Source organism: Peromyscus californicus, unplaced genomic scaffold (assembly GCF_007827085.1).
Source record: "Peromyscus californicus insignis strain IS unplaced genomic scaffold, ASM782708v3 Scaffold_10__1_contigs__length_136768540, whole genome shotgun sequence".
Classification (NCBI taxonomy): domain Eukaryota; kingdom Metazoa; phylum Chordata; class Mammalia; order Rodentia; family Cricetidae; genus Peromyscus; species Peromyscus californicus.
Window position 1 is genome coordinate 60,679,998 of NW_026294391.1, and position 26,394 is coordinate 60,706,391.

Consider the following 26,394-nt stretch of genomic DNA (forward strand, 5'->3'; position numbering starts at 1 on the left):
CTGTGTGACAAGTCCTTTTGAACTGGATTTACCTTCTTTACTGGGAAATAAAAGAACTGAGCCTAGTGGATACAAGCTACATAATTACAATTGGCAAATGCTAACTTATTAGCAAAGTCAAAACTGAGTTTAATACCTAATCTGTTTTTGAAGACTTAAATTTGAGGTCTAGGTGAAGGCCAATTACTATTTGTTTAGATTTAGCATAGAAAATAGGAACTTGGAAGTTCTTATAAACCCTGGAACAACTTGAGGCTTATGCCTAGGCTCTGAAGAAGCCTCACAGATTCAGCACTACTTAGGACTTAGGTGACTCGCTTCCTAAGACCCTGGAAAGTCCATACCTAGGATAGCAACTTTATGGAGGCAGGGTTAAGGAAGATGTTAGATGATCAATCATGATACACACTATGTAATTCATTTTAGGTTTCTCTGAGAGCAAGCACCCCAACATGAAAACTACAGGTCATGTGAAGTTGCTTATTTGCAACTTTGAAAGGAAACCTCCGTGGAAGATCTTCAGAGTAAATCTTCCTAACAAATAGGTTGAACTCTGATTTCTTTCAAAGTATTTCTAAGAACATTTCTAGATCAGCTAATGTCATTAGTCAATCATGGATGCTGATCCAAGAGTTATTTCCAGGTGATTTTAGCCAGATGGTGAAGTAAGAGATCTTGGCCTTCTTTCCTCCCACAAAGAGCAAACATTTGGAATCCAGCCACTAATTAAAATAACTCTGTAAGAGCTCATGAGTCCAATTAAAAAGCTGTAGTCATACGGTTAAAGAAGCAACCCAAAGGAAGGACAGTTTCATTTTGCCTGTATCCCCTCATTCTCTAAAGTGACAGAGCTCAACAGAGAGATAGAATAAACTTAACCAAGGAAGTAAAAGACACATACAAAAACCTATAAAACAATGACATAAGAAACTGAAGAGGACACAAATAAATGGAAATATATCTTGTGTTCATAAATTGGAAGAACCAACATGGTTAATATGTTCATGCTACCAAAATTAACTTATATATTTAACACAATCTGGATCAATATTATAATGTTTTTTTTTTTTTTTTTTTGGTTTTTCGAGACAGGGTTTCTCTGTGTAGCTTTGCGCCTTTCCTGGAACTCACTTGGTAGCCCAGGCTGGCCTCGAACTCACAGAGATCCGCCTGGCTCTGCCTCCCGAGTGCGGGGATTAAAGGCGTGCGCCACCACCGCCCGGCTGGATTTTTTGCATAAATAAAAAAATAAAAAATTATAAAGAGCTATAAAAGATCGTAAATAGCCAGAAAATCCTAATAAAGATAAACAAAAGGCAGCATACTACTGCATCTTAAACTGTATTACAAACCGATGATAATAAAAGACAAAATAGAACTTACATAAAGGCAGACACATAGGACAATGGAACAAAAGAACAGTCCAGAAAGAAATCTAAGCATATACTATCAATTCTTTTAAACAGGGTGTCATTAATATATCTGGAATTATAAAACTACCACAAAAACACAGGGGAAATGTCTTAATGATTTTTAAATATGACACTAGAAACAAATAAACAATACATAAATGGGAGTTTATCAAACCAAAAAGCCTGTTCACAGCAAAAATAACAAAATGAAAAAGCAACCTATAGAACAGGAGAAAATAACTGTGAACCACAAATCTGACAAGTATTCAATAAGCAAATTGTATTAAGAAATTCAGACCAGTAGCCAATGCCAACAAATATCTGAATTTAAAATGATTAAACTATATAAATAGACATTTTCCCCAAGATGACGCAAGCATTTGAAAAAGTGCTAAAATCCTTAATGGTCATGAGCATGAAAATCAAAAGCACCATGAGAGGCCACCTCATATCTGTTAGGATGGCTGTTATAAAAAAAAAATCAAACGAGCCAGGCGGTGATGGCGCACGCCTTTAATCCCCGCACTCGGGAGGCAGAGCCAGGCGGATCTCTGTGAGTTCGAGGCCAGCCTGGGCTACCAAGTGAGTTCCAGGAAAGGCGCAAAGCTACACAGAGAAACCCTGTCTCGAAAAAAAGAAGTCAAACAACCATCCCATTTCCTCATGCGTGATGGTCAAACTAGGGGAGGGATGGAGAGGGAGAGCAATGAAAGAGATATCTTGATAGAGGGAGACATTATGAGGTAAGGGAGAAACCTGGTGCCAGGGAAATTCCCAGGAATCCACAAGGACAACCTCAGATTAGATTACTAGCAATATTGGAGAGGGTTCCTGAACTGGCCTATCCTGGTAATCAAATTGGTGAATACCCTAACTGTCATCATAGAGCCTTCATCCAGTAACTGACGGAAGCAGATGCAGAGATCCACAGCCAAACACCAGGCTGAGCTCTGGGAGTCCAGTTGAAGAGAGGGAAGCGGGATTCTATGAGCAAGGGGGGTCAAGATCATGATGGGGAAACCTACAGAGACAACTGAACCGAGTTCATAGGAACTCACGAACTTTAGACCGACAGCTGTGGAACCTGCATGGGATTGGACTAGACCATATGTATACGGGAGACAGTTGTGTAGCTGGGTCTGTTTGAGGGGCCCCTGGCAGTGGGATCAGGATCTATCCCTGGTGCATGAACTGGCTTTCTGGCTCTCATTACCTATGGTGGGACACCTTGTGCAGCCTTGATGTAGGGGAAAGGGGCTTGGACCTACCTGAACTGAATGTACCAGGCTTAGCTGTCCCCCCATGGGAGAACTTACCTTGTTGGAGGAGGGGATAAAGGTGGGGGGGAAGGGGGAGCAGGAGGAGGGATGAGAGGGGAATCTGTGGTTGGTATGTAAAATGAATAAAAAACTTAAAAAAAAGAATAACCACATTTAAAAAAGTCAAACGACAGGGCTGTGGTGTACGTCAGTGGCAGAATGCTTGCCTAGCATGGTCATTGCCCTATATTTAATCCCAGACCCACAAATATGTCAAAAATAAAAACTATTGGTGAGAATGTAGAGAAAAGGCTACCTTCGTTCATTGTTGCTGGGAATGCAAAATTTCTTTAAAAATTCAAAATGGAACACACACACACACACACACACACACACACACCATATTATTATTCATCTTTAAGATAGAAGTGACTTCTCCCATTTACAACAAAATGGATTAAAATGGATGCCATTAAGGCAGACACAGAAAAACAGTACTGGATGATGTTTCTGATAGGGAGAAATTTAAAAAGGAGTCAAATATATGCCAACAGAATGGAACAGTAGCTACCCGAGGCAGCAGAAGGTGAGATGGCATGAAGAGGTATAGACCAAAGCATAGAGTGGCCAGTATAGAGAGAAACGTGGAGACTGAAAGGGCAGCATGCGGACTACTAGACTATGCAGTACAAGAGTGTTTGGGGATGATGTATGCTGCAGTCACCACTCCACTGCATGTATGTGTGCGAAAGCACTGTTTTGTATACCTCACATTTTTACAGTAAAAATGAAAAAGGAACTTATTCTTTTGTGCTATAGTTTGAATCTTTAATGTCCCCTAAAGGCTCACGTGCTAAAAGTCTTAGCCCATAGGGTGGCACTATTGGGAGGTGTCAGAACCTTATAGAGCTGAGGCCCATTGGGAAGTTTTTAGGTTACTGGGTAGGGGCATACCTTTGAGGGAGTATGTGGGTCCCAGTTCCTTACTCTTTATTTTGCTTCAGGGCTATGAAGGGAGTGGTATTTCTCAATGGCAGACTGCCATCATTATGGATGTCCTTGTTAGCAGTCTAAAGCAATAGAACCAACTGATCCTAGAGTGGAGCCTTCCATATACCTGTTCTCTTTAAAAGTTGATTATCTCAGATATTTTCTTACAGTGACAGAAAACTATCGGACTTCACAGGCGGAAACAACCATAGCTCTGCTGCTGAAGTCTCTGCCAACATCTCTGTTAACTTCACTATCTACAGAATATTGACTGGAGCTATTTTCCCTGAATTTCCACAGATGCTGCACCTCCAACAAACATTCATGATCAAAGTGTTCAGCTACTAATGTGAAAAAGGCTAGTGTTGGAAAATGGCACAGGCTTTGTTACTTACTGAAATGAAAAAAGAACAAAGAACATTTGGAAAGGCACCAGAGCCATAAAAAAAACATATTAAGAAATCAGTTCCATCAGAAAATACTAAGAGGTTAGACTTCCGTCCTTTGAGAAAGCCGTGGAGTTTTTTCAATATCATTTTTACATTCAGGTTGGTGCTGGCTTATGGCAGTGTGCATTTCAGCATCTTTGACAATCATGCCCACTTTATTATTCATGACACAATAGGCAGGGTTGTAGACGCCATCCATCCAATTTGGAGGAAATGGTTCCATTTGGAATAGATTAGTATAAAGACTTTTATTGTCATCTCTAATTTTTTAATGTAAGCTATAGGAAATTTTATAATGAGAAAAAGCAATAATGTAACAGACATTTCTGGATCACTTCCTCAAAAAGCTAAAATGCAACTCCAAGTCTCTCAAAAATCTTTTAAAAAGATGCCTGTTTAATCTCTGCAGAAAATTACACAGATATGCATACTCATTTGTGCGTCTTCTGTGTATTTGTGCATTAATTAAATACTTTATTTTAAAAACCCTCTCCAGAGAAACCTATTTAAATGCTTTGCTTTCATCGATGCGTTTTTTTGAACCTAGTACTTTCCTGTATGAAATTAGGGTAGGGATTTCAAAGAAGATAAACTTTTCCTGGCTTTAACATCACACTTCCACTTACCAAGTTGCTGTTGCCAGCTTTTATTATTTTATACATTTGTACATTGAGTATTTTACATTATGCTATTAATAAATACATAATGTATAGCAAACATTATATTATTGGTTGTCAATTAATCCTGACATAATTTCTAAAGGGAACTGAAATGTAATTTTAACTTACAGCACCTTTCTTGGGAATGTAATTGTTAAAAGAGCATGGACTCAAAGTTAGGTAGGAAAGGATAGGAGGGTGGATAGGGCCGTTATGGACCTGGGGGGTGAGTGTTCTCAAAATACATTGCATGAAATTATCAAAGAATTTTCTGGGTGGTGGTGGTACATGCCTTTAATCCCAGCACTTGGGAGGTAGAGGCAGGTGGATCTCTGAGTTCAAGACTAGCCTGGTCTACAGAGTGAGTTCCAGGGCAGCCAGGGCTACACAGGGAAACCTTGTCTCGAAAAACTAAAATAAGAAAAAAAAATTCAAGGAATTGATTAAAGCATTGTTAAAAAAATACACAAACAGTTTGTATATGAGCACACACAGAAGACTGAGGATAACACAGAGTTAACTGAACAAACAGTGCAGCTTGAAAACCTGTACTAGAAAAAAGTACCATTATATAATAAAATTGTTAGACGTAAGAATGGGTTCAAATCTCATTTATGTAAGTTGCCATAGTGGTCTTTATAAAGTTAAAAGAGGCTTGTGGTCTGTGGCGTATTTTCTGACTTTAGAATAAGTTGGATGCTTCAGATAACAAGATGGCACTAAATCACAGCACCATGTCTCATATTTATTCTTCCAAAAGACAGACATACCATGATATTGCAAAAATCTCAGGATTTAGAATCACAATACCTTCATTTGATTCCAAGCACCATCTGATTCATGTTATGTGATATTGTATGAGTTAGTTAATATCACTTTCATTAATTATAAAATATTAGTGTCTACATAACATGATTATTAAAGTCAAAAAATGAAAAAATAAAAAAATATTTTATAAAATATGAAATTATATAAAAAAGTATAATCGAGTATTTTTGAAAAAGACCAGAATTAGAGGCTGCTCCAAAAAGGTAATGTCTCGAGTGGGGAGATGGTTCGGTGGGTAAAGGCAGTGGTGCAAACCAGGCGACCTGTGTCTAACCCCTGGAACTCATGCCAAAGCGGCAAGAGAACCAAACCCACGGCCGTTTCTGATTTCTGTGCAAACACTATGGTTAGCACACCTATGTCCACATAATAAAGTAAAACGCGTTTTTAGGTGGATGCTGGAGATTGGAACTCAGGTTTTCATGCTTGTGTGGAAAGCACTTTACCAACTAAGCCATCTACCCATCCCCTCCAAAGTAATTTCCATGTGATGTGGCACTACATATATCTTTTAAGTGTTCTGCTTGACAATACAAGGCTCACATATGAACTGGTTTTTTATTATGGATTTATTTCAAGCAACTTTGAGATTAGGTATGTCTTCAATTTCTGTTGGAAAGAGTCAATACCAAAATAAGAATTCCCATCTTCTGAGACTGCTAAAAGTTAATGTCTGTTCAGAGGGACTAACGGCAGGAGGATGGCACATCAAAACATAGTCAACTTCTCATAGTAAGCAGGGGAGTAGAAGTGTGTGTGTGTGTGTGTGTGTGTGTGTGTGTGTGTGTGTGTGTGTGTGTGTGTGTGTTTGAAATTCTTTGGCTGGGCAAGAATTACCTTCTTCAAGCACCCTCACCAGTATTGCTAGTAGTCTAATCTGGGGTCGTCCTTATGGATTCCTGGGAATTTCCCTAGGACCAGGCTTTTCCCTAACCCCATAATGTCTCCCCTATCAAGATAATCTCTTTCATTGCTCTCCTACTCCATCCCTTCTCCAGCTCATCCATCCCATTCCCTCATATTCTTATCCATCATCCCCTCCCCTCTTATGCCCCCCCATCCCCAGTTTATCCATCAGGATCTCTTCTGTTTCCCCTTCCCAAGGCGATCCATGCATCCCTCTTAGGGTCCTCCTTGTTTCCTAGCTACTCTGGAGCTGTGGGTTGTAGTCTGATTATGCTTTGATTTACATCTAGTATCCACTTATGAGTGAGTACATACCATGTTTGTCTTTCTGAGTCTGGGTTACCACACTCTGGATGATATTTTCTAGTTCCATCCATTTGCCTCCAAATTTCATGATGTCATTGTTTTTTTACAGCTGAGTAATACTCCATTGTGTATATGTACCACGTTTTCTTTATCCATTCTTCAATTGAGGTGGCCTACCCTGGTAATTGGATTGGTGAATATCCTAACTGTCATCATAGAGCCTTCCTCCAGTAACTGATAGAAGCACATGCAGAGATACACAACCAATCACCAGGCCAAGCTCTGGGAGTCCAGTTGAAGAGAGGGAAAAAGGATTATAGGAGCAAGGGGTGTGTGTGTGTGTCAAGATCATGATGGGGAAATCTACAGAGACAACTGAACCAAGCTCATAGGAACTCACGAAATTTAGGTCGACAGCTGTGGAACCTGCATGGGACCGGACTAGACTGTAGCTAGAGTTTTCCTGCCTTGCCCACAGTCAGGACAAATCTCTGTCACCTGCCAGTCCCACAGCCGCTCAGACCCAACCAAGTAAACACAGAGACTTATATTGCTTACAAACTGTATGGCCGTGGCAGGCTTCTTGCTAACTGTTCTTACAGCTTAAATTAATCCATTTCCATTAATCTATACCTTGCCATGTGGCTCGTGGCTTACCGGCATCTTCACATGCTGCTTGTCATGGTGGCGGCTGGCAGTGTCTCTGACTCAGCCTTCCACTTCCCCAAATTCTTCTCCTCCTTGTCCCGCCTATACTTCCTCCTGCCTGACTACTGGCCAATCAGTGTTTTATTTACTAACCAATCAGAGCAACACATTTGCCATACAGAACATCCCACAGCACTAGACCCTCTGCATATGGGAAACAGTTGTGTAGCTTGGTCTGTTTGAGAGGCCCTGCCAATGGGATCAAGATCTATCCCTGGTGCATGAGCTGGCTTTCTGGATTCCATTACCTATGGTTGTATACCTTGCTCACGCCTGAGAAAGTGGGGAGGGGCTTGGTCCTGCCTCAGTTGTATGTACCAGGATTAGCTGTCCCCACCATGGGAGAACTTACCCTGTTGGAGGGGGGGATGAGGGGTGGGTCAGGGTAGGGAAGCCGGGGGTCGGGTGAGCAGGAGGAGGGATGAGAGGGGAATCTGTGGTTGGCATGTAAAATGAATAAAAAAAAATGTAAAAAAGAATTATCTTCTTTTCTAATTACAAGCTTAGGGCTGATTTGACATTTTCAACCCCAAACATGCTTTCTTTTACGATAGCATTTTCAGGTAGAGAACCCAGGCCTGGATAATGTAACTGTGCGAACATTTAGAAAAGCTTGTCTTCTGCATCTGGCCCTCACTTGAAAGATTTTCATGTCCTCATTCAGCTTCATTTACCCCAGGTTCACTTCATGGTGACTATTAAAATTCCCGACTTGAAAACTGCTGTCAGCTACTGCTCTATTTCACCAATTGTTAAAATCTACTCTCTGATGGCTGGTATTAACGACATTTGCAAAGATGGAAGACACAGCACAGGGTACAGTGACAGAGACAAAGAATAGAACATGCATGACAAGAGAATATTATCTTTAGAACTTCCTAAAACATCTCAAGATGACCCAATGATCTGATGGAAGAAATTGGAAGGGCAAAGTTCTCTTTTTATATTTTTCCTTTGCGCTTATTAGAGGCATGTACAAGTTTGCTCCCACACACCTTTCACTTTGTAGTGTATTTATACCATTCTAAAGTGTATATGATTTTAAAGAAAACTGAACCAAAATGAAGGAGGGAAGAGAAAGGTGAACTGTTGCCCACTGATGGAAGTAAAACTCTGCAGTCAAGTAAAATACCATGAGTGATTATGTGGGAAGATTGTTTACTCATATGCACAGTACTGTCTATTATGTCCCCTGATTTACCTGTGGAGTTGGAAGTCATGGCATAATGAAGCTGGTAAGGAACTGCGTAAGCTCCCATCTAATGCTTCTGTAAAGGTGGGTTCTTTTTTGGATGTGTATGTGTGTATTCATGTGTGTATGCATGTATGCATTGTGAGAGTGCATGTGTGTGCAGGAGTGTATGCCTGTGTGCAGGGCAGAGACTGATGTTCGGGTCCCTTCTTGATCACTCTCTACCATGTATATTGATGCAGGATCTCTGTTAAGCAAATCTGGCCATATTTATCCTCCTCAACCCAGAGGGCACTTATGAAGTTGTCATTCTTATAAAAACCTCTTTGGACATTTTTTTCCTTGAGACAGGGTTTCTTTGTGTAACAACCTGGCTATCCTGGAACTCGCTCTGTAGACTAGACTGGCCTTGACCTTACAGAGATCCACCTGCCTCTGCTTCCTGAGTGGATTAAAGGCGTGAGCCACCACCGCCTGCCTCTGCATGGTTTTATTAAGATAGGTCATGTAGTGTTGAGTGTGCCATGCAGAGAAAAGGGTTTCTTCTGAGCCTACTCACCTCGATTGTCATCCTCGTTGTCTTCCCAGGGTTCTTCATTTGCCAGCAGTGGGTTCTGTGACTCATTTATAGACCTCATAGGGAAGGAGTGTCCATCACCAGGGCTGGTGGGAAAGAAAGGTATCGAGTTTACAACTGACACAAACTTCCTTTTTTATTCAAATTTAATCACACACAGGAGGGAGGGGTGAGAGAGAGACAGAGACAGACAGACAGACACAGAGAGAGAGAGAATGTGCATATATGTATGTATATGTATGGTGCATATGTGGAGGACAATATGGAAATAAGTTCTCTTCTTTCACCATATGGATCCTGGGGATTGAATTCAGGTTGTTAGGTTTGGTGGTAAGCACATTTATATCTACTGAACCATCTCACCAGCTCAGGCAAGGTCTTATTTTGTGGCCTAGGCTGATCCAGAACTTGTACTCTCCTGTCTCAGCATCCTCAAGGCTGGGATATAGGTGTGTGTCATCATGTCTATATACTATAAACTTTTGAGACAGTGATCATCTTCTTAGAAGTGAGATATAATCACAGCTTTGGGGTTGTGTTGTTTTAAGAATTCTACCACTGAGATATACACCACAAAACTTGGGGATTCTTAGTTCTTTTGTCTACAGCCATGATCAATATAAGCTCTTATCATCATCCAAATATTATCATCTACTTGCTGCATTACTCTCAATTTCCATGTCTTGTTTGTCTGTATCAATGCTGACTATTTTTGTTTGTAAGACATTCTTTAACTTGCTTTCCACAATGCCCAGTATAGTAGTAATATGCATATACAGTTTCATAAATATCATTTAACTATCATAGTTCCAATTATATCCCATTATCAAACTGTTTTGATTCTAAATTTTCAAGCGAGATGAGAAGACTCACAATCACTAGATATAGTGGGAAAAGCTGCTGCGAAGGGTGAGAGAATGCTCCTATACCCTGTTATTTATTTGACTTGTAACATAGAATGGGAAAGAGAAATGGCAAGGTATCTCTGCAGTGTAGATTCTAGGGACAATTAGGTACATGTGAGGCTACTTTGTGGATCTCTATGGTAATCTGGAGCATGTCCCTAATTAATTTCTGGCCATTCAGAGATAGGAGGCCATGGCATGAATCATGGTGGCCCTAGCCAGATACTATTACAGTTTCAACAATTGAGTCTATATAGCTGAGTGCATTCTGAGTTTAACTTTGAATGACTTTCAGATGATCTATTTGATACTATATGTACTTTTTCTCCTGTTTTTGAATGTTGCCAATAAAAAGTTTATATATTTTATTAATATTGCCCTTCAGAAAATGTTAGAACACTGATTATGTAAGTGAATGGGCTTTGATTTTTGGTTTTGTTTTTATACTAGAGTGATGTGGTAATGGAGTTTGAATATTTGTGTGTCTCAGTGTGTGATCAGAGTATATATAGCTAATTCCTGCTAACAGTTATTAATCAATGTTACCATTGACAAATTTTGTCTTGGTATTTATAGCTAGAAGAGTTGACTATACCACACCTTAAACAAATAACCCTATAAAACATTAACTGGCATAGAGGAAGTATTGATACAGCAAGGGAGGGAAGGAGAGAATTTAACCTTCATTATTACCTGACTCCAGCAAAGGTTTTTTTCCAACAAGAGAATATGAATATAGTGCTGTTTGAGCAGTGAACATAAAGGATATAAAAAGGTTGAGACATTCTCCACTCTAGAGCTCCTGTAGTTTGTGGTGGTTTCATCGGGGTCACAAAGTCACGCAGAGGATAGAAGTCTAGCTCTACACATTTTTTTCTGAGACAAGGTTTCTCTGTGTAGCCCTGGCTGTCCTGGAACTCCCTCTGTAGACAAAGGCTGATGTCAAATTCATGATTCTCTTTCCTTAAGCTTCCAAATTCTGAAATTACAAGTATGAATCTCCATGCCCAGACTGTGAAGAACATTTTGTGTGTAGTTCATTTTTAGGGTACATTCCAAGAAATATAACCACTAGGATAATGGATATGTTTATTCTTTTTGTTGTTGTTTTTTTTTGTGTGTAGCTTTGGAGCCTTTCCTAGAACTCACTCTGTAGCCCAGGCTGGCCTCGAACTCACAGAGATCCACCTGCCTCTGCCTCCCGAGTGCTGGGATTAAAGGCGTGTGCTATCACCGCCTGGCTGATATGTTTATTCTTATGTTTTTAATATGTATTGTCAAATTTACTAAAAATTGGTGCCAGTTTTCCTTTCCACAAACAAATCATGAAAGTGTTTATTTTTTCATGCCTCCACTTCATGATTTGTCTCTATACAAACAGAAGTGAGAAACTTGGGGAATATTGTACCTACTAGATGATACCAAATCTGCATTGACAGATGGCTATGGTGACACATGCCTTTAATCCAACAGTTAAGGGGAAGAATCAGGAGGATTGCAATAAGTTCATGGCCAGTTTGGTCTACATAGCGAGTCCAGACCAACCAGGGATACATAGTGAGACCTTGTCTCGACCTGCCTCTACTGAATGGACCAGGCTCTGCTGACTCCCCATGGGAGGCCTTACCTTCTTGTAGGAGGGAATGAGGGGTAGGTTGCGGTGGGGGGGGGGGGAAGGCTGGAGGGGTGGGAGGAGGGAAGAAGGGGATCTTTGATTGGTGTATAAAATGAATAAAAAAATGTCTTAATTAAAAAAAAGGAAAAAAAAAGAAATTGAGTCTAATTTGCTATTGAGAATGCTTAGCCTTCATCACAGAAGCTTCTTCTGAGATGGGAGGTAGTTAATGTAAAAACCCATAACTGGTGAAGAGGGTGAGAATAAGTGATGGCAGCATACTCTGCCCTAAATTAGACAGCTCTATGACTCCTCCAAAGCTTAGGGAACATCATGGAAGAAATGGTAGGAAGAAGGTCAGAGCTAGAGGGTAGAGAAATGGGCAACAGAAAGCTATCTTCTGGACATGACACAGCCATTACACCCACGAACTCACCGAAGATATGGCTGTCTACACAAGACTTGCACAATATTAAGCCCATTGCCACTTCATCATAGATAGGGGAGGAACTTACAAGGCCCTATCCCTGTCTGTAGGACTATCGGTAATTAACAGTTGTTGGGGGAAGGAGTATTGTTTTCCTCAGTGGTGTAACCACTGAAAAATTGTCCTTGCTCCAGTAAATAGCCTCTCACCCATGCACGTGCCAGCAACACCAATTTAAGTGAGTGAGAAACACACGAAAAGATAGGAAAGTAGAACACTTGTTGAGAAGAAGGGTTTCAACAGGAGAGAGGAGGGGATGAGAAAGGGGAATGGAGTGTGAAAGTTACTAAAATTCATTATAAATGTGTGAAACTCTCAAACAAAATCATTCAAAAATAAATTTGCTGCTTTAATGCACAGCTCGGCATTAGCTGCTTTCAGTGGTAATAATTACCTACCTGGACCCAATAGGTATTAACCAGAACTTCTTATTATCACCAAACACCTGCTGGATATTCTTGATGAAGCCAAGGTTAAACCCATTTTTCTCTGGTCCACTTGTAAATACTGGAGTGCAAAAGGCCTCTAAGACAGTCCAGGAGATTTGGAAAAGAAGAAGAGAAAGAAAGGAATACATTTCATCACTATAATGATTTTACATCTCTCCAAAAGCGTGGCCTGCATTTATGATATGTTTTTGCTGTTTTAGCATAGGTACACGTTCTTAATTATCGCTAAATTACCTAGTAAAACTCAGTTTAATTATTTAATAAAAAGTAAAATTGTTTTTGAAAATGAGGAATTTATACTCTTTTTTTTAAGGCAGGGTAAATACACAATGACACAATAATACAGCATTCACAAGGGGCATGTCTTTGGACTGCTGAATTGAAGGAGTGCAGAAATAGATTTAAATGTACTTTATTTGAATCAAAGTGGCAACAACAGCCAAATGGTCTCCATCTGTAGATCTGGGACCAAAGTAATGACACATAAGAGATGGTAATGACATTGATTTGGTTTTGAAACATTTCAGCAATGAAGATGTTCACAATGAAACCTCCAATGTAAAAAACCTAGTTTTACTCCAGACAAAATGTCAACGGGTGAACTGTAATCACCTCAAAGACTATGAGGAATTGGGCCGCATTAGTGCATATTATTTTTAGACACACATTTATCCCATTAAGCAAACACTTTCACTGTTGGGCTCTGGCTGCATCTCACCATTTCCCATTTGTCCTTTGTTTTCAGACCCTGTTATCATGAAGCTTTTAGTACTTTTCTACTTTTGTAGCTATCTCAACCAAATGTGCTAATTTACTACCCTAAGTACTAAGTGCTACACATATATTTGATTTAGAAAAATGGGTGCAAAGACTTCCCTAGCAAATGAATTCTTAAAGTGCAGTGGCTTTTACACTAAATTCCTCTCAAATCTAATCCATCCTAGTTAAACGTTTAACACTTGAACACTTTCTTCTTATTCCTTGTGTACTGACTTGTAGACCATATAAACATTCACCATAGATGAAGTAATTATTGCACTAGAATCCTTTTGTTCTATATATAATAACAAGCTTAAGAGTACTAATTGACAGCAAAAAAAGAAAAAACCAAGTCATTTAGTTTCCTGATTTTCTGCAGATTTAATATGCATATCTCATTTGTATGGTCCTTTTGTATCCTCATTTGACTGGAAATAATTTGATTCTTTATAAAAATAAATTTCCATTTTAAAATTTATTGGTTGATTTTGTGTGTGTTTATGTGCGCACACCTATGTGTGCATGTCATAGTGTGAGTGTAGAAGACAGAGGACAACTTGTGGGAATCAATTCTCTCTTCTACCATGTGGGTTTTGGAGCTTGAACTCAGGTTGTCAGGCTCCTGGCAAGCACCCTGTAGCTGGAGAATTTCTCTCCAGCTCCCGCCAAGTCCTGCCAGTCCCAGAGCCCACTTATAAAATAAACACACAGACTCTTACATTATTTAAACTGCTTGGCCATTAGTTCAGGCCTACCATTGTCTAGCTCTTACTCTTAAATTAACCCATTTCTATAAATCTATACCTTGCCACGTGGCTTGTGGCTTACCGGCATCTTCACATGCTGCTTGTCATGGTGGCAGCTAGCAGTGTCTCCCCCTCTCAGTCTTCTACTTCCCAGAATTCTCCTCTCTCCTTGTCCCGCCTATACTTCCTGCCTGACCACTGGCCAATCAGTGTTTAATTTATACAGAACGATATCCACAGCACACCCTTACATGCTGAGAGATCTTGATGGCCTGGATTTTTGCATTCATTTTTTGTTATTCATTTAGATTATTTCTAAGGAGTCTGTTTTGGGTTATGCATCATCAATTAGATTGTCTCTCATTATTTAGTGTCACTTCTTCCTTCTGAAATTCATTTATTCATGTGAATACTTTTTAGAAGTCAGACATGTGAGTTTGGGGATGTATTGCCCAATGTGCACTATAAGAACTATGGTCATTTTGGGTTCTCTATGGGATTCGATTCAGGAATGCTCTGTGTAGTCCCTAAGCTTTGTTCACTATTGTTGTCTAGTTTAGGAAAATGTATTTCCATCTGTCTCAGTTTGGAGGCAAAGGGGTGTCACTAAAACTAAAATACTTTACTATTAGTTTTTCTCTCCCTAGGGCACAGCCCATAGGGCACAGTAATATACATTAATACGTATTTTCCAATCTTAACATTCAGTCTTACCTAAGGTAGTTTTGTTTCTGCTGACAAGCCAACAATGGTAACCAAAGAGAATCACAAGGCTCACAAAAAACATGCAGGCCACAAAGAGGAGAAAGAGGACATGGAACTTAGAGCGAACACTGGGCAGTTCCCCCTAGAAAAGAAACAATAAACAAAACAAAACATTAAAGTGGGAATGCTTGGCTACTTTTGCTATAGAGGTTAGTAGTTTTTCACATGTGAAAATCCAGCTCCAATTTTAAAAACAGATTTTGTAAGCTTAAATTTTATTACATAGTTACTTGTGTGTGTGTGTGTGTGTGTGTGTGTGTGTGTGTGTGTGTGTGTGTGTATGCACATGCCAAAATGTGCAGGTATGGAGTCAGAAGACAACTTGTGGGAATCAGTCATCTCCCTCTACTATGCAGACTCCAGGTACTGAACTCAACTCATCAGACTTCTTGGCAAGCACTTTAGCCTGTCAAGCCACCTGCAGGTCCTGATTGTTACTTATTTATTTTTACAAAATTGTTGATCCAGATATCTTATTATAGGTATGTTCTTAGCTTACAAAGTTTAAAATGGATTCTTGTTTAAGTGCAATATATAATGCAACAATTAGAATAGAATAATATAAAATAGATATGCATGCTCAGGTCATAATTGGTGTGAAGCCCATATTCCATTTAGCTTGAGAATTATGAATCACTGTCTAGGGAATCATAAGGTTAATACTGTTCATTCTATTGTCTGAGGGTGGCTATAATAGAATTCTTTTACTTTTTGAATAAAACCTCGTACGAGAAAGACCTATTTTTAAATATTTGCTGGTGTGTGTGTGTGTGTGTGTGTGTGTGTGTGTGTGTGTGTGTGTGTGTGTGTGTGTGTGTGTGTATGTGTGTGTGTGTTGCCTTCATGTATGTCTGTGTACCACATGTTTGTCTGGGGCCCACAGAGGCCAGAAGAGGGCATAAGATCCCCTGGAACTGGGGTTGTAGATGGCTGTGAACTGCCATGTGGGAGCTGAGAACTGAATCTGGGTCCTTTGCTAGGGCAGTCAGTGCTCTTAACTACTGAGTCATTTCTCCAGCTCTTTATACCAGTATTCTTTATACATCATGTTTCTCTGGCCATGTGTGTGTTGAAAATGCAAGACTGATGAATATAAGAAGTTAAAACACAGAAATTTAAAATGTCTTACCTGCAGTCATGACCTGAATTAAAAGCTGTTGAAAATTTTTTTTTTAACAGCTGACGTAGAATGTGCTGTTATACTACATCCTGTGGAGTAGCCATTTGGACAGTAAAAATCAAGCAGGATTTTACAGGTAATTGTAAAAGCAGGAAGTTAAAGATTGTTGTAGTTAACTTGGACATATTTTTCATGTGGCACCAGCTTATATTTGATACGCAATTCTAGAGAATGAATATTCTAAAGTTCTATAGCATGCATAACGTGACATTTTGTCTTCAGAAAAGAACCTTGGAAAGCATTTTGAAGTTTAGAATGAACATCTGGAGGAATGATTATGGCTTATTTCCTCCATTCCCTTAATGCCCATTGTTTTGGCATGACGAATTGGCTTGAGATATTTCTAGATGCCCTCCAGTGATAAAGTTAAAGTGATTCTTAAGTGAAGTGGAACTCAACTTCTGCACGATCTTATTCTACTCCAGCTACAGAAGGTCAGTGCTAGGCAACACTTGCTAAGTTCAAACACTATAGATTTCTGTCTTTCCTCATAGGCTATTTTTATTCATTTCGACATAAGGAAATGCTAGAGCTCTTCCAGGCCGGATATGTTTGCAGTATAAAGATAAGGGGAAGCAAGCGCATCAGATGCTCTCAGCTGAGGGGTGGTCTGGGTGCACAGGGCAGAACAGTAAGGAAACAGCTGCCTTAAGGACTTCAACTCTTAGGAGCCTTTATCTGAAACTCTCCATCTTGAAATATTCCCTCCACGACATACCTACCTAAGCACCTAAATTGGATTGGTTTGGTTCATGGTTGTTTTGATTCATAGTTATGTTTTTCCTTCTATTTTTTGTTTTTGTTTTTGCTGTTCTTGGGTAAGATTTCAAATGGTGCTTTGTAGTGCTTCTCACCTTCACTGAGACTTTGATTTCATGATCTCTACTTTCTGAGCATGTGTTTAAAGTTCTTAGAACTTACATTGATTTTACTTTTTTACGTTAAAATGGGCAATAGGAAATGGCTGAGCAAGTGAGGTTGTTATGAAAGTCTGCTCACATCTTGTATAGCTCTGCTCCCAGCCTTTCCTCATCACTCTTTCAGAACTCGCCTGTCTGGTTTAGAATATCTGCTGTGTTGTACTTTGATAGGGTTCACAATATCAACTTTTCTTGTGCAAGCAGTCCTATGTTCAAAAATGCGTTTCCAGGAGATAACCAAGCTAAACCCCCTCAGAGCAATGATTATCCGAGACAGTTCAGATGAATAACTGTAAAATAATAATTACTATGTTTCTAAAATAATAATTTATCACCTTTGTAAAGAGGTCCATAGCCTAGCGTGGTAGGTGTGCATTATTAATTTTGCAAAAGGCAAAGATTAATCTCTCCATTGAGAGCAGAATTGAATTCAATACTGAAAGGCAAGAAATGATGCGATGGTCTTCTGAATCCTTTATTCTAAAAGAGTTAAAGCCTATCTATAGCAGAACCATCATAAGCATAGTACATGGAAGATCACAGAGGCTTACGGGCAGAATTATGTTCAAGTTCTCCTTTCGAAATTTACAAGCCAGGTGATCTTTGGCATGTCACTTAACTGCTGTAAACCTTAGTTTTGTCATCTTTGAATGTGACAAATAGCTTTTGCTTTGGCTACTTCACAGGGTTGCAGTAAGGATAAGATGAAATCATAGATATAAAAATACTTCAAGAACCATAAAGTATCATACAATAGACGTTGCTGTTCCTGGGAGCGCAGCTTGTCTCTTTGATATGGCTTTAAAAATATATGGCAGTGTTTACTTTTTTATTTTAAAAAGAGGCTCAATTTAAACTCAGAAAGCCATCAATCCCTAAGCCATACTAATGCGGTCCTAAGGCCAGAGCAACTGCAAAGAACCATTTCCCCAATTGTCAATGCCCTTTTCAGTGTAAGGACAAGCTGTGACAGGCCTCATGCCCTCTCAAGTGACAGGCATAAGCTAGTTTAGTGAGGAGGAGAAACAATGAAGGGATAGGAAAAGAAGAAGGCCATGCTCGTCGTGGATTTGCTTGTGCTTCTGGCACATTTCTTGAGATGAATTTATATTCAGTTATCATCTTTTAATAGTGAAGTAAAGCATACAGCAGCGGCCTTCAATTTCGGTATTTGATTATGGGCTGACTAGGGGAGCTAAGGCAAAATGTGTGAAATACAATGTTGTTTACTTTGTGATAAAGGTAAAGACTCACAATTAAATGGTAGCCCACTGTGTTAAGGATCAAGAAAGGTATGTAAGAAAGATCAAGGCTCACACTTCCCTGCTGATTGGCTGCAGCAGATTTTCTTCATATTTATAGAAGTAGCTCAGCATGCAGATGGAATGCCAAATAGGTCATGGAAACCTGAGGAATAGGGAATAGATCTTGTGCTGTGGAAAGGGGTCAAAGAAGAGATATCAAGATGTGTAGCTTGGTGAAATGTTTCCTATTTGAAGAAAATGCATGAGAACACCTCATCATTCTGCTTGTAGCTTGTTTGAATTAGAGATTTTGATATCCATTATGTAGCTCCTGATTCTTACAGCTATTAAATATCTGAACTGATTAATCAAGTTGAATAGAAAGTGTAATTTTCTATACTACTAGGAATAAAGCACTGATTCATAATTTAAATATTTTTAGCTACTTAGCTTCTCGGTGCCTTGTCTTTTTCTTTTCTCTCGTTCCTTATAATTTGTATTCTGACCATGTGATTTTGTTCTTTTCCTGCTGGTTTACTGCTCCAGCTTAGATGGGATATCCCTGTTATATAAGGCTCTTGCAAATTTTCTAAAGTAATAACCAGTAGCTCTGCTCACATTTGTGTTTTCCTATTCACATTAGCTTAGAGAACTCTCACTGTGGATACCTTCACAACTGTACAATAGTAGAGGAAAGGGATTTCTTTGAAAGTCTAACCAGCTGAAGTTGACAAAGGACATAGTTCATGATATTTTACCTATACACATATTCAAATGGAAAATCTAACTTTATCTTTTAAAATAGATGGGATATGACTGATATCTCCAAGTAGGAGACAGATGAAAGTAAGTTGCTTTTTGAGATTTTGTGATAATTATTAGAATCAATATCTGTTTCATTGGATCTTAGCCAGCATTAGCCCTGCTTCTCTCAATTCTCAACCCACTGTTTGTCAGACATTTTCAAAAGAGAGGGTGGGTGTGGTGGCAGATGCCTTTAGTCAGTTCCAAAACTCAAGACAGAGACAGAGGCCAGCCTGGTTTACAGAGAGAGTTCCAGAACAGCCAGGGTTACACAGAGAAACCCTGTCTCAGAAAACAAAAGCCCCCCTCCCCATGAAGTGCAAAAGAGACTCCTTGTTTGATTTCGGGCTTAAGTGCAAGTCAGTTTCTCTTCTTCCCAACAGAAATTTTGCAGCTCCCATTTAAACATGAAATTACTAAGTATTTTCTAATTCCTGTTAACACTCTCTCTCTCTCTCTCTCTCTCTCTCTCTCTCTCTCTCTCTCTCTCTCTCTCTCTCTCTCTCGTTTTAAGAAACTATTGATTTGTAATTAGTTTTTAAAACTCAACCACAGACATAAATTTTAAAGAGTGGGTCAGCAGAGAGGTTACTCTCCCTGAGCATTAGCAAGATAGTCACAGACGACACAAAACTTGTTTAACTGGAATCTTTACTCAACGGTTTCTTAAACTTCAGAATATTCAACATGGAAAACTAGTTTTTACTGCCTTGCCTTCTGATAACTGTGGTGGTATTGTGTTCCCCAAAATATTGTGTATCTTAATAAACTTATCTGGGGTCAGAGAACAGAAAAGCCACAAGATACTTAGGTTAGAAAATGTTAGCACACGCCTTTAATCCTAGCATTCCAGAGACAGAAATCCCTCTGGATCTCTGTGAGTTCAAGGCCGCATTGGAAACAGCCAGGCATGATGACTCATGCCTTTAATCCCAGAAAGCAGCCTTTAATCCCAGGGAGTGGTGGTAGAAAGCAGAAAGGTTTATAAGGCGTAAGGACCAGAAACCAGAAGCATTTGGCTGGTTAAGCATTTGGGTGGTTAAGCATTTTGGCTGGTTAAGCTTTCAGGCTTTGGAGCAACACAGTTCAGCTAAGATTCATTCTGGATGAGTACTCAGAGGCTTCCAGTCTGAGGAAACAGGACCAGCTGAGGATCTGGCGAGGTGAGATAGCTGTGGCTTGTTCTGTCTCTCTGTTCTTCCAGTATTCACCCCAATAACTGGCCTCGGGTTTGATTTTATTAATAAGACTTTCTAAGATTCATGCTACAGATAACTTCATTAGTAGGTATTTCAAAATGCAAATGGATATAGTGTGAGGAGTGCTTCATTTAGAGAGACTATGCATTTACTTTGGGGGGAACCAAACAGGATTTTATAAACTTACTCTCCAGTATTTGATGAAATAGCTGAAGACTGTTGTCGCAATGTACAGGCAATAGAGAACGGAATAAGCTAAGAACTGAAGGAAAAATTTGTAGTTGGAAAATCCAATGCAGTTATTAACCCTAAAAAAGAAGAGAAAACCAATTTGAAATCAGGACCTATTGACTGAGAACACACTTAAGTGGACTAACGAAAGGAGGCACGACTCCTGCTGCTTCATTACATGTTGTGTAGACACCCGACAGAGACAGAGGTTCCTTAATAGAAACAGACTGTAAAAACAAGTTCACACCTCACTTGTTTCTCTTTTTATTTACCAGCACAGAGTCACCTGAACTACCTAACAGCTTTAGAATGGCTCCTGAAACACCCAAGCAAACCTAGATTTTCATTGGTAAAAACATGTTAGTAGCTACACATTGACGCGCTCTCTTTGTAATTGGGTGATTCCACATTGGTTTTTTTAGGTCAGACACACAACTTTTATAGAAGAATCGCTGAACTTAACTATCTCTAACATTTCAAAATCAAGTCAGCTAGAAACAGAAACAAATTGCATGATGTTGAAGAAGAGAAATACTTGTGCTGTATTTCATTACTGTGCTCAATTGCTAAAGTTAATGGACAGGAGACTATTAGCTTTGTGACCTCAGGGACTCACTACCATACCTTTACTGATATTTTCAACTTCGTTTTAAAACATTATTCCTCCCCCCACCCCCGGGGCTAAGTACAAAGTACATTGAATTATGGCAGCAAAAATGGGCATGTTTCAACTCTGCTTAGGAAAGTGGGTATATTAAACAACTCTGACCCTTTTAGAGGATAGAAATGAATCAAAAGGACATACCATGGGCAATGATGGTCCATTTTTAAAACACACCTGCAAAGAGGACAAAATACAGTGTGGTAAGTGTGGCTATGGAAATGAAGAAACACTTCAAAATTGAATTCAAGGTGTTAGCAGTATTTTTACATAGTTCCAGCAAAACTATCTACAGACTTCCACTATGGTAACTCCAAAATTACTGCCTCCTAAATTACTCCCAGGATGATCAAGTCACAGCCACATTCTGGGATTATGCTCGCAGCAAGTGACAGCTCTAGAAATACAAGCTTGAAAGAGATAGGGAACTCCAGAGGATCGATACAGGGAAAAAATTCAAGATGCCATCTTTAGTTTTGTTTACTTAGTTCAATAACAATACAAGGGAAATATATGCCCGTATTTGAATCAAAGGTAAGAGAAATATGGGTGGAATAGGCACTTAACACAAAAATGGGTTTTTACAAACCTGGAACTATTTGAGAGACAAAATAAAATACAATGTTGGTTAATAACACAAAATAGAAAATAAGTATCTCTTCCTCTGCATTGATTCAAATGACTGAATAAACAAATAAGTGTGGCAGAAGGGACACATCTCCTAATGCAGATGTATTCCAAATAATTTATGCATCTATTTCCCTTCAGGGAGAGGAATTATAACTTCCTATTACTTCAGTATGGAGTTATGTATAGTGACTTCCATCCAAAGAGTAATTCAGAAATGAGAAGAGGACAGAATAATTTTACACTGGAAACACCTGACAAACATCAGTTGAGAGAGACGTTCAATATTAACACCGTAGTCAAAAGTCAGGTTTATATGTACCCTTGATACCATGCAATGAGAATAGTACTTTAGCTCCATGGTCTGCTCCGCATTCCCTTATTATAATGATCATGAGGAAAGAGTGAACAAATTTTAACTAAAGAACAATGTATAAATCATCTGATTCTTAATCCTCCTAACTGTAAAGGTTATCAAAGCCAGGTAAAGTCTGAGAAATTGTCATGGATTAGAGGACCTACAGAGACATGATCACTTAATGGAATGTGCTATGCTGGATGGAATCTTGGAACAGAAAAAGAGTATTAGGGGGAAAGTGAGGATATCTAAAAAGTATATTCCACTTAAAAGTTATATACAAATCATCCAACAGATATACTCATATATATATATATATATATATATATATATATAATGACATCTAGACAAAGATATTTATATAGCATTGGTTTGAATAGCAAAAGCTCTAAATTACATGGAGGTTCACTAATGGAGTATTTCACTTTCTATAATTAAGCTATATTACAATAGAATACAAAGAAAAACAATGTCCTGATATTGGTTTATTAATTTTACAAATGCATCGTACTAATGGAACATATTAATAATAGGGGAAAGTGGGTGTTGGACATATGAGAACTCTCTTCACAATAAACCTATAAATCTGAAATCATTTAAAATAAAATGTTTCTTTTGAAAATGCAATATTAGTTTTCTATTTTTAGACTAGAATGATTATCACCCCTGTGAAAGTGTTTGGCATGTGTTCATTATTCCTCAAAAGAAATGCTCTTATCTAGGCATGGTTCCATGTTAGGATCAGTCATTTTGTTGTCTAGGCAACCATCAGTGGCCAGCATCAGCCCAGAGAAAGTATAGTTGTCACTTACATAGCACAGACAGAACAGTGATGGCAGCGGTCTGGCTTGATTAGATGGCACCGGTCACAGAACCGTACAGCTATAGGAAACAGAAGGTAGTTAGTGAGAGTGCAGGGTCAACATAAGACCCTACTGTTTACTAGTTTGTGGATAGATGTTGTTACGGACTGCAGAATGTCTTATGTATCTCAAGCTACCAAGCAAAAAGTAAAAAGATAGCAAATTGTGGCAGGCAATTTTTTTGTGTGTGTTGGACCAGTCTTAAGAGCAACTTTAAGTAATGAAAGGAGGAAGAAAGTTTCATAGTTAGATAACTGACCACAAGGTTTGTATTACAAACTAGCTACTATCAACTGTTTCAGTGACTCGGGAACTCATTTAGTCTGTTTATTTCAACTTTCCTCCCTGAAAATAAGAATCTCCTATTTCCAGAGGTTAGACTGCATAAGATAGATATAATTCCTACATGATAAAGAATGTGGTTGTCAGGATAACAATTTGGAGGACAGAAGTGACATTTTAGCTAGAACAATTTGTTGAATTTCTCATCTTACAGATAAAGAAATAGAAGCCCGTGCCATATCAAGTGCCATGATCCAGGCCATGACACAGCAAATGAATGGCAGGGCTCTAACCTGTACAGTTGTTTTTCTGACTTCTTAGTTTTGGGTTCTAGTCATATATATAAGAATCCTCTTCCACCTTCCTTCTTTCTTCCCCAATTAAAGGCATTTATTATTATTCTCAGTTTTCTCCACATTTACTGATACAGTATTGCTATGTATAATTGTATAATAGTATTATTATTGTCTAAAACATAAAGGTACAGATAATTTGAGAAATATAATAATTCTATCTAAAGTGTGCATTAAATACAAATGTATTGTGTTAAATACAAATTATTTAACACAATAGGCTGCAAATTCAGCAGAGTTCTGTGTTCATTTCTGCTAATGAGTGTTTGTGTGTACATGTGAATTGTGGGGGGAGGGAGGAAGGGAAGGAGAGGAAGAAAAACAGAGTATCATTTCTCAATATATGCCTGCAATAGTTCTATAATTGATCATTGTTGCTTCCATATAGTACTTAATATACAGAGTTGCTAGATGATTTATTAAAAAGTAAATCAAATCATATTATTATCTACTTGACACTCAGTGAATTTCCAAGATGTTAAGAATAAAATCCAAATTCTGTATCATAGCTTGAGGCCTCTGCCTAACTTTTCAAACATCCTTTGTACCACCGTCTATTCTCTATGCTCCAGTGACACCGGCTACCTCTCTGCCCTTGTAAAATTGCCTATCTCATGGCCTTTACAGTTCTTTATGTCTTTAGTGATTATCTCTGTGCTCTTTGGATGGCTTCATAGCTAGTTTTGTCCACTTAATTGGTGTGCTGGTTAGTTTCTGTCAGCTTGATGCAAACTGGAATCAACTGGGAAGAGGGAACCTGAACTGAGAAATGACTTCCATCAGATTGGCCTGTGGGCATGTCTGTGGAGTATTTTCTTGATTGACGATAGATGTGTGAGGGCCCAGCTATCCGTAGATAGTGCTATCCTTGGGTACTGGTCCTGGGTTATAAAGAAAGCTAGCTGAGCAAGCCATGGAGAGCAATCCAGTAAGCAGCATTTCTCCAAGGTCTCTGCTTGGGTTCCTGCCTTGAGTCAAGTTGCTTCTGTCCAGTGTTTTATCTTAGCAACAGAGAAGACAACTGGGTATCCATATGTTTGTGTTCCTATGTTGAGTCACTGCCTTGACTCCCTAAGTGATGGAATGTTACCTAAAAGTGTAAGATGAAATAAACCCTTTCCTCTCCGAGTAGCTTTTGGTCAATGTTTTATCACAGCAACAGAGAAATGAACCAAGACAACTGGGTACCCACATATTTGGGTAAGATTTATATCACTGTGTCTATGAGGATATTTCCAGAGGAAAGTGGCCTTTGAATTGGTAGAGTCAGAAAAGCAGAACATCTGCAGTGTGGGTTGGCTTCATTCAATCCGAAGAGGACTTTATTAGGAAAAAAGGGGGGCAGAGAAAGGGAGATTCTGCTCTCTTCCTGACTGCATTAGCTGGGACATTAGTTTCCTGCTCCTCTTTGACTAGATCTTAAGCAATTTGGACTCCTTTTTCCTCAGGTCTTCAGACATGAACCGAAACTTGCATCATCAGCCCTCTGGTTTTCAAAGGTTTGGATTTAGCCTAAAATGTACACACTTGGTTTTCCTCATGCTTAGGCCTTTTACCTCAAACTGGAGTTATACCATCACCTTTTCTGGGACTGCAGCTTTCATATGTGGATAGTGGGAGTTTTCAGCTTTTGTAGTTGCCTGAAGTAAATTCTCATAATAAATTCTATCTATCTGTCTATCTATCTATCTATCTATCTATCTATCTATCTATCTATCTATCTATCATCTAGTCATCTTTCTATCTTATCTAATCTACTGGTTATCTTTCTTCAGAGTACCATAAGTAATATAGCTTTTGGTACTGAGACTGATTCTAGAGGGAAAAAAATTGAAATGATTTTTTGAATTTGTCTCCAGTTTGACTTTCTGCAAGTGGGTTGCCTGTGTTATTCAAACTAAATTTTTAAAATATGATTTAATTAAATTAAACTAATTACTACATTTCAGTATTAAAAAGGGTTCTGGTAATACATGACATGCTCTGGCAGTGCAGATGTATAAAGTATCTCCGATAAATGCTGTCAGTCACCAAAAGAAGCAAGGAGACAGGTGACTGTCTATATATTCTTGGACATTTTAAGAAAACTGACAAATATGAGGTTGGCTTGTTGTTCCTAACAGCACTGGAAAAGTAATGAAGAAAGGAATGAGCGATGGCTTTCCAGTTTCCCGTGCACGTACTATCTAAATGACCTGAAAGTGTCCATGCTTCTCCTGAAGGAGATGCTTAGCTCATAGCCACAGAACAGGGATTAGTGAAAATCCCATACAGAATTTCATCTCGAGACCACTTAAATTACAAGGCAAGTTGAACTCCTGCTCTTGTAGGATGTTAACTGCTAAACTGGGGGCACTGACTGTGAGACAGTAGGATTCTGTGAGAAGACCTGTTGAAGCCAGGGATATCAAGCTCCTAAATTCTGTTGAATCTTCTTTGCCAGAGGAAGATGCTTCCCTATTACCAGTAGAAAGCAGCCTCTTCATTATCAACGACATTAGCTTTTCCATCCCTGAACGAAGGGATGCACCAGGAAACTGTGACTACTATACAATACAATGCTGATTCTCTCCAGGACTCACTCTTCTTTGACTCTAGATCTACAATTAGACTAAAGAATCAGCATGCACATAAAGGTGAGGTGCACAGTGTGACCCATG

At 39.0% G+C, this 26,394-nt stretch overlaps 1 protein-coding gene across 1 annotated transcript in view; it reads right to left on the bottom strand.

Annotated features, from left to right (window-relative positions):
• The window catches only part of Zdhhc15 (zinc finger DHHC-type palmitoyltransferase 15), a 94,552-nt gene that overhangs the window by 13,655 nt on the left and 54,503 nt on the right, over positions 1-26,394 (bottom strand). The window contains exons 5-10 of the mRNA XM_052734394.1: positions 23,049-23,118; positions 21,396-21,428; positions 20,547-20,667; positions 14,962-15,094; positions 12,692-12,818; positions 9,269-9,372 (exon numbers count right to left, since the gene is read on the bottom strand). Of these exons, the coding sequence (XP_052590354.1) occupies positions 9,269-9,372; positions 12,692-12,818; positions 14,962-15,094; positions 20,547-20,667; positions 21,396-21,428; positions 23,049-23,118 (588 nt within the window). The remainder of the gene's footprint in view (positions 1-9,268; positions 9,373-12,691; positions 12,819-14,961; positions 15,095-20,546; positions 20,668-21,395; positions 21,429-23,048; positions 23,119-26,394) is intronic.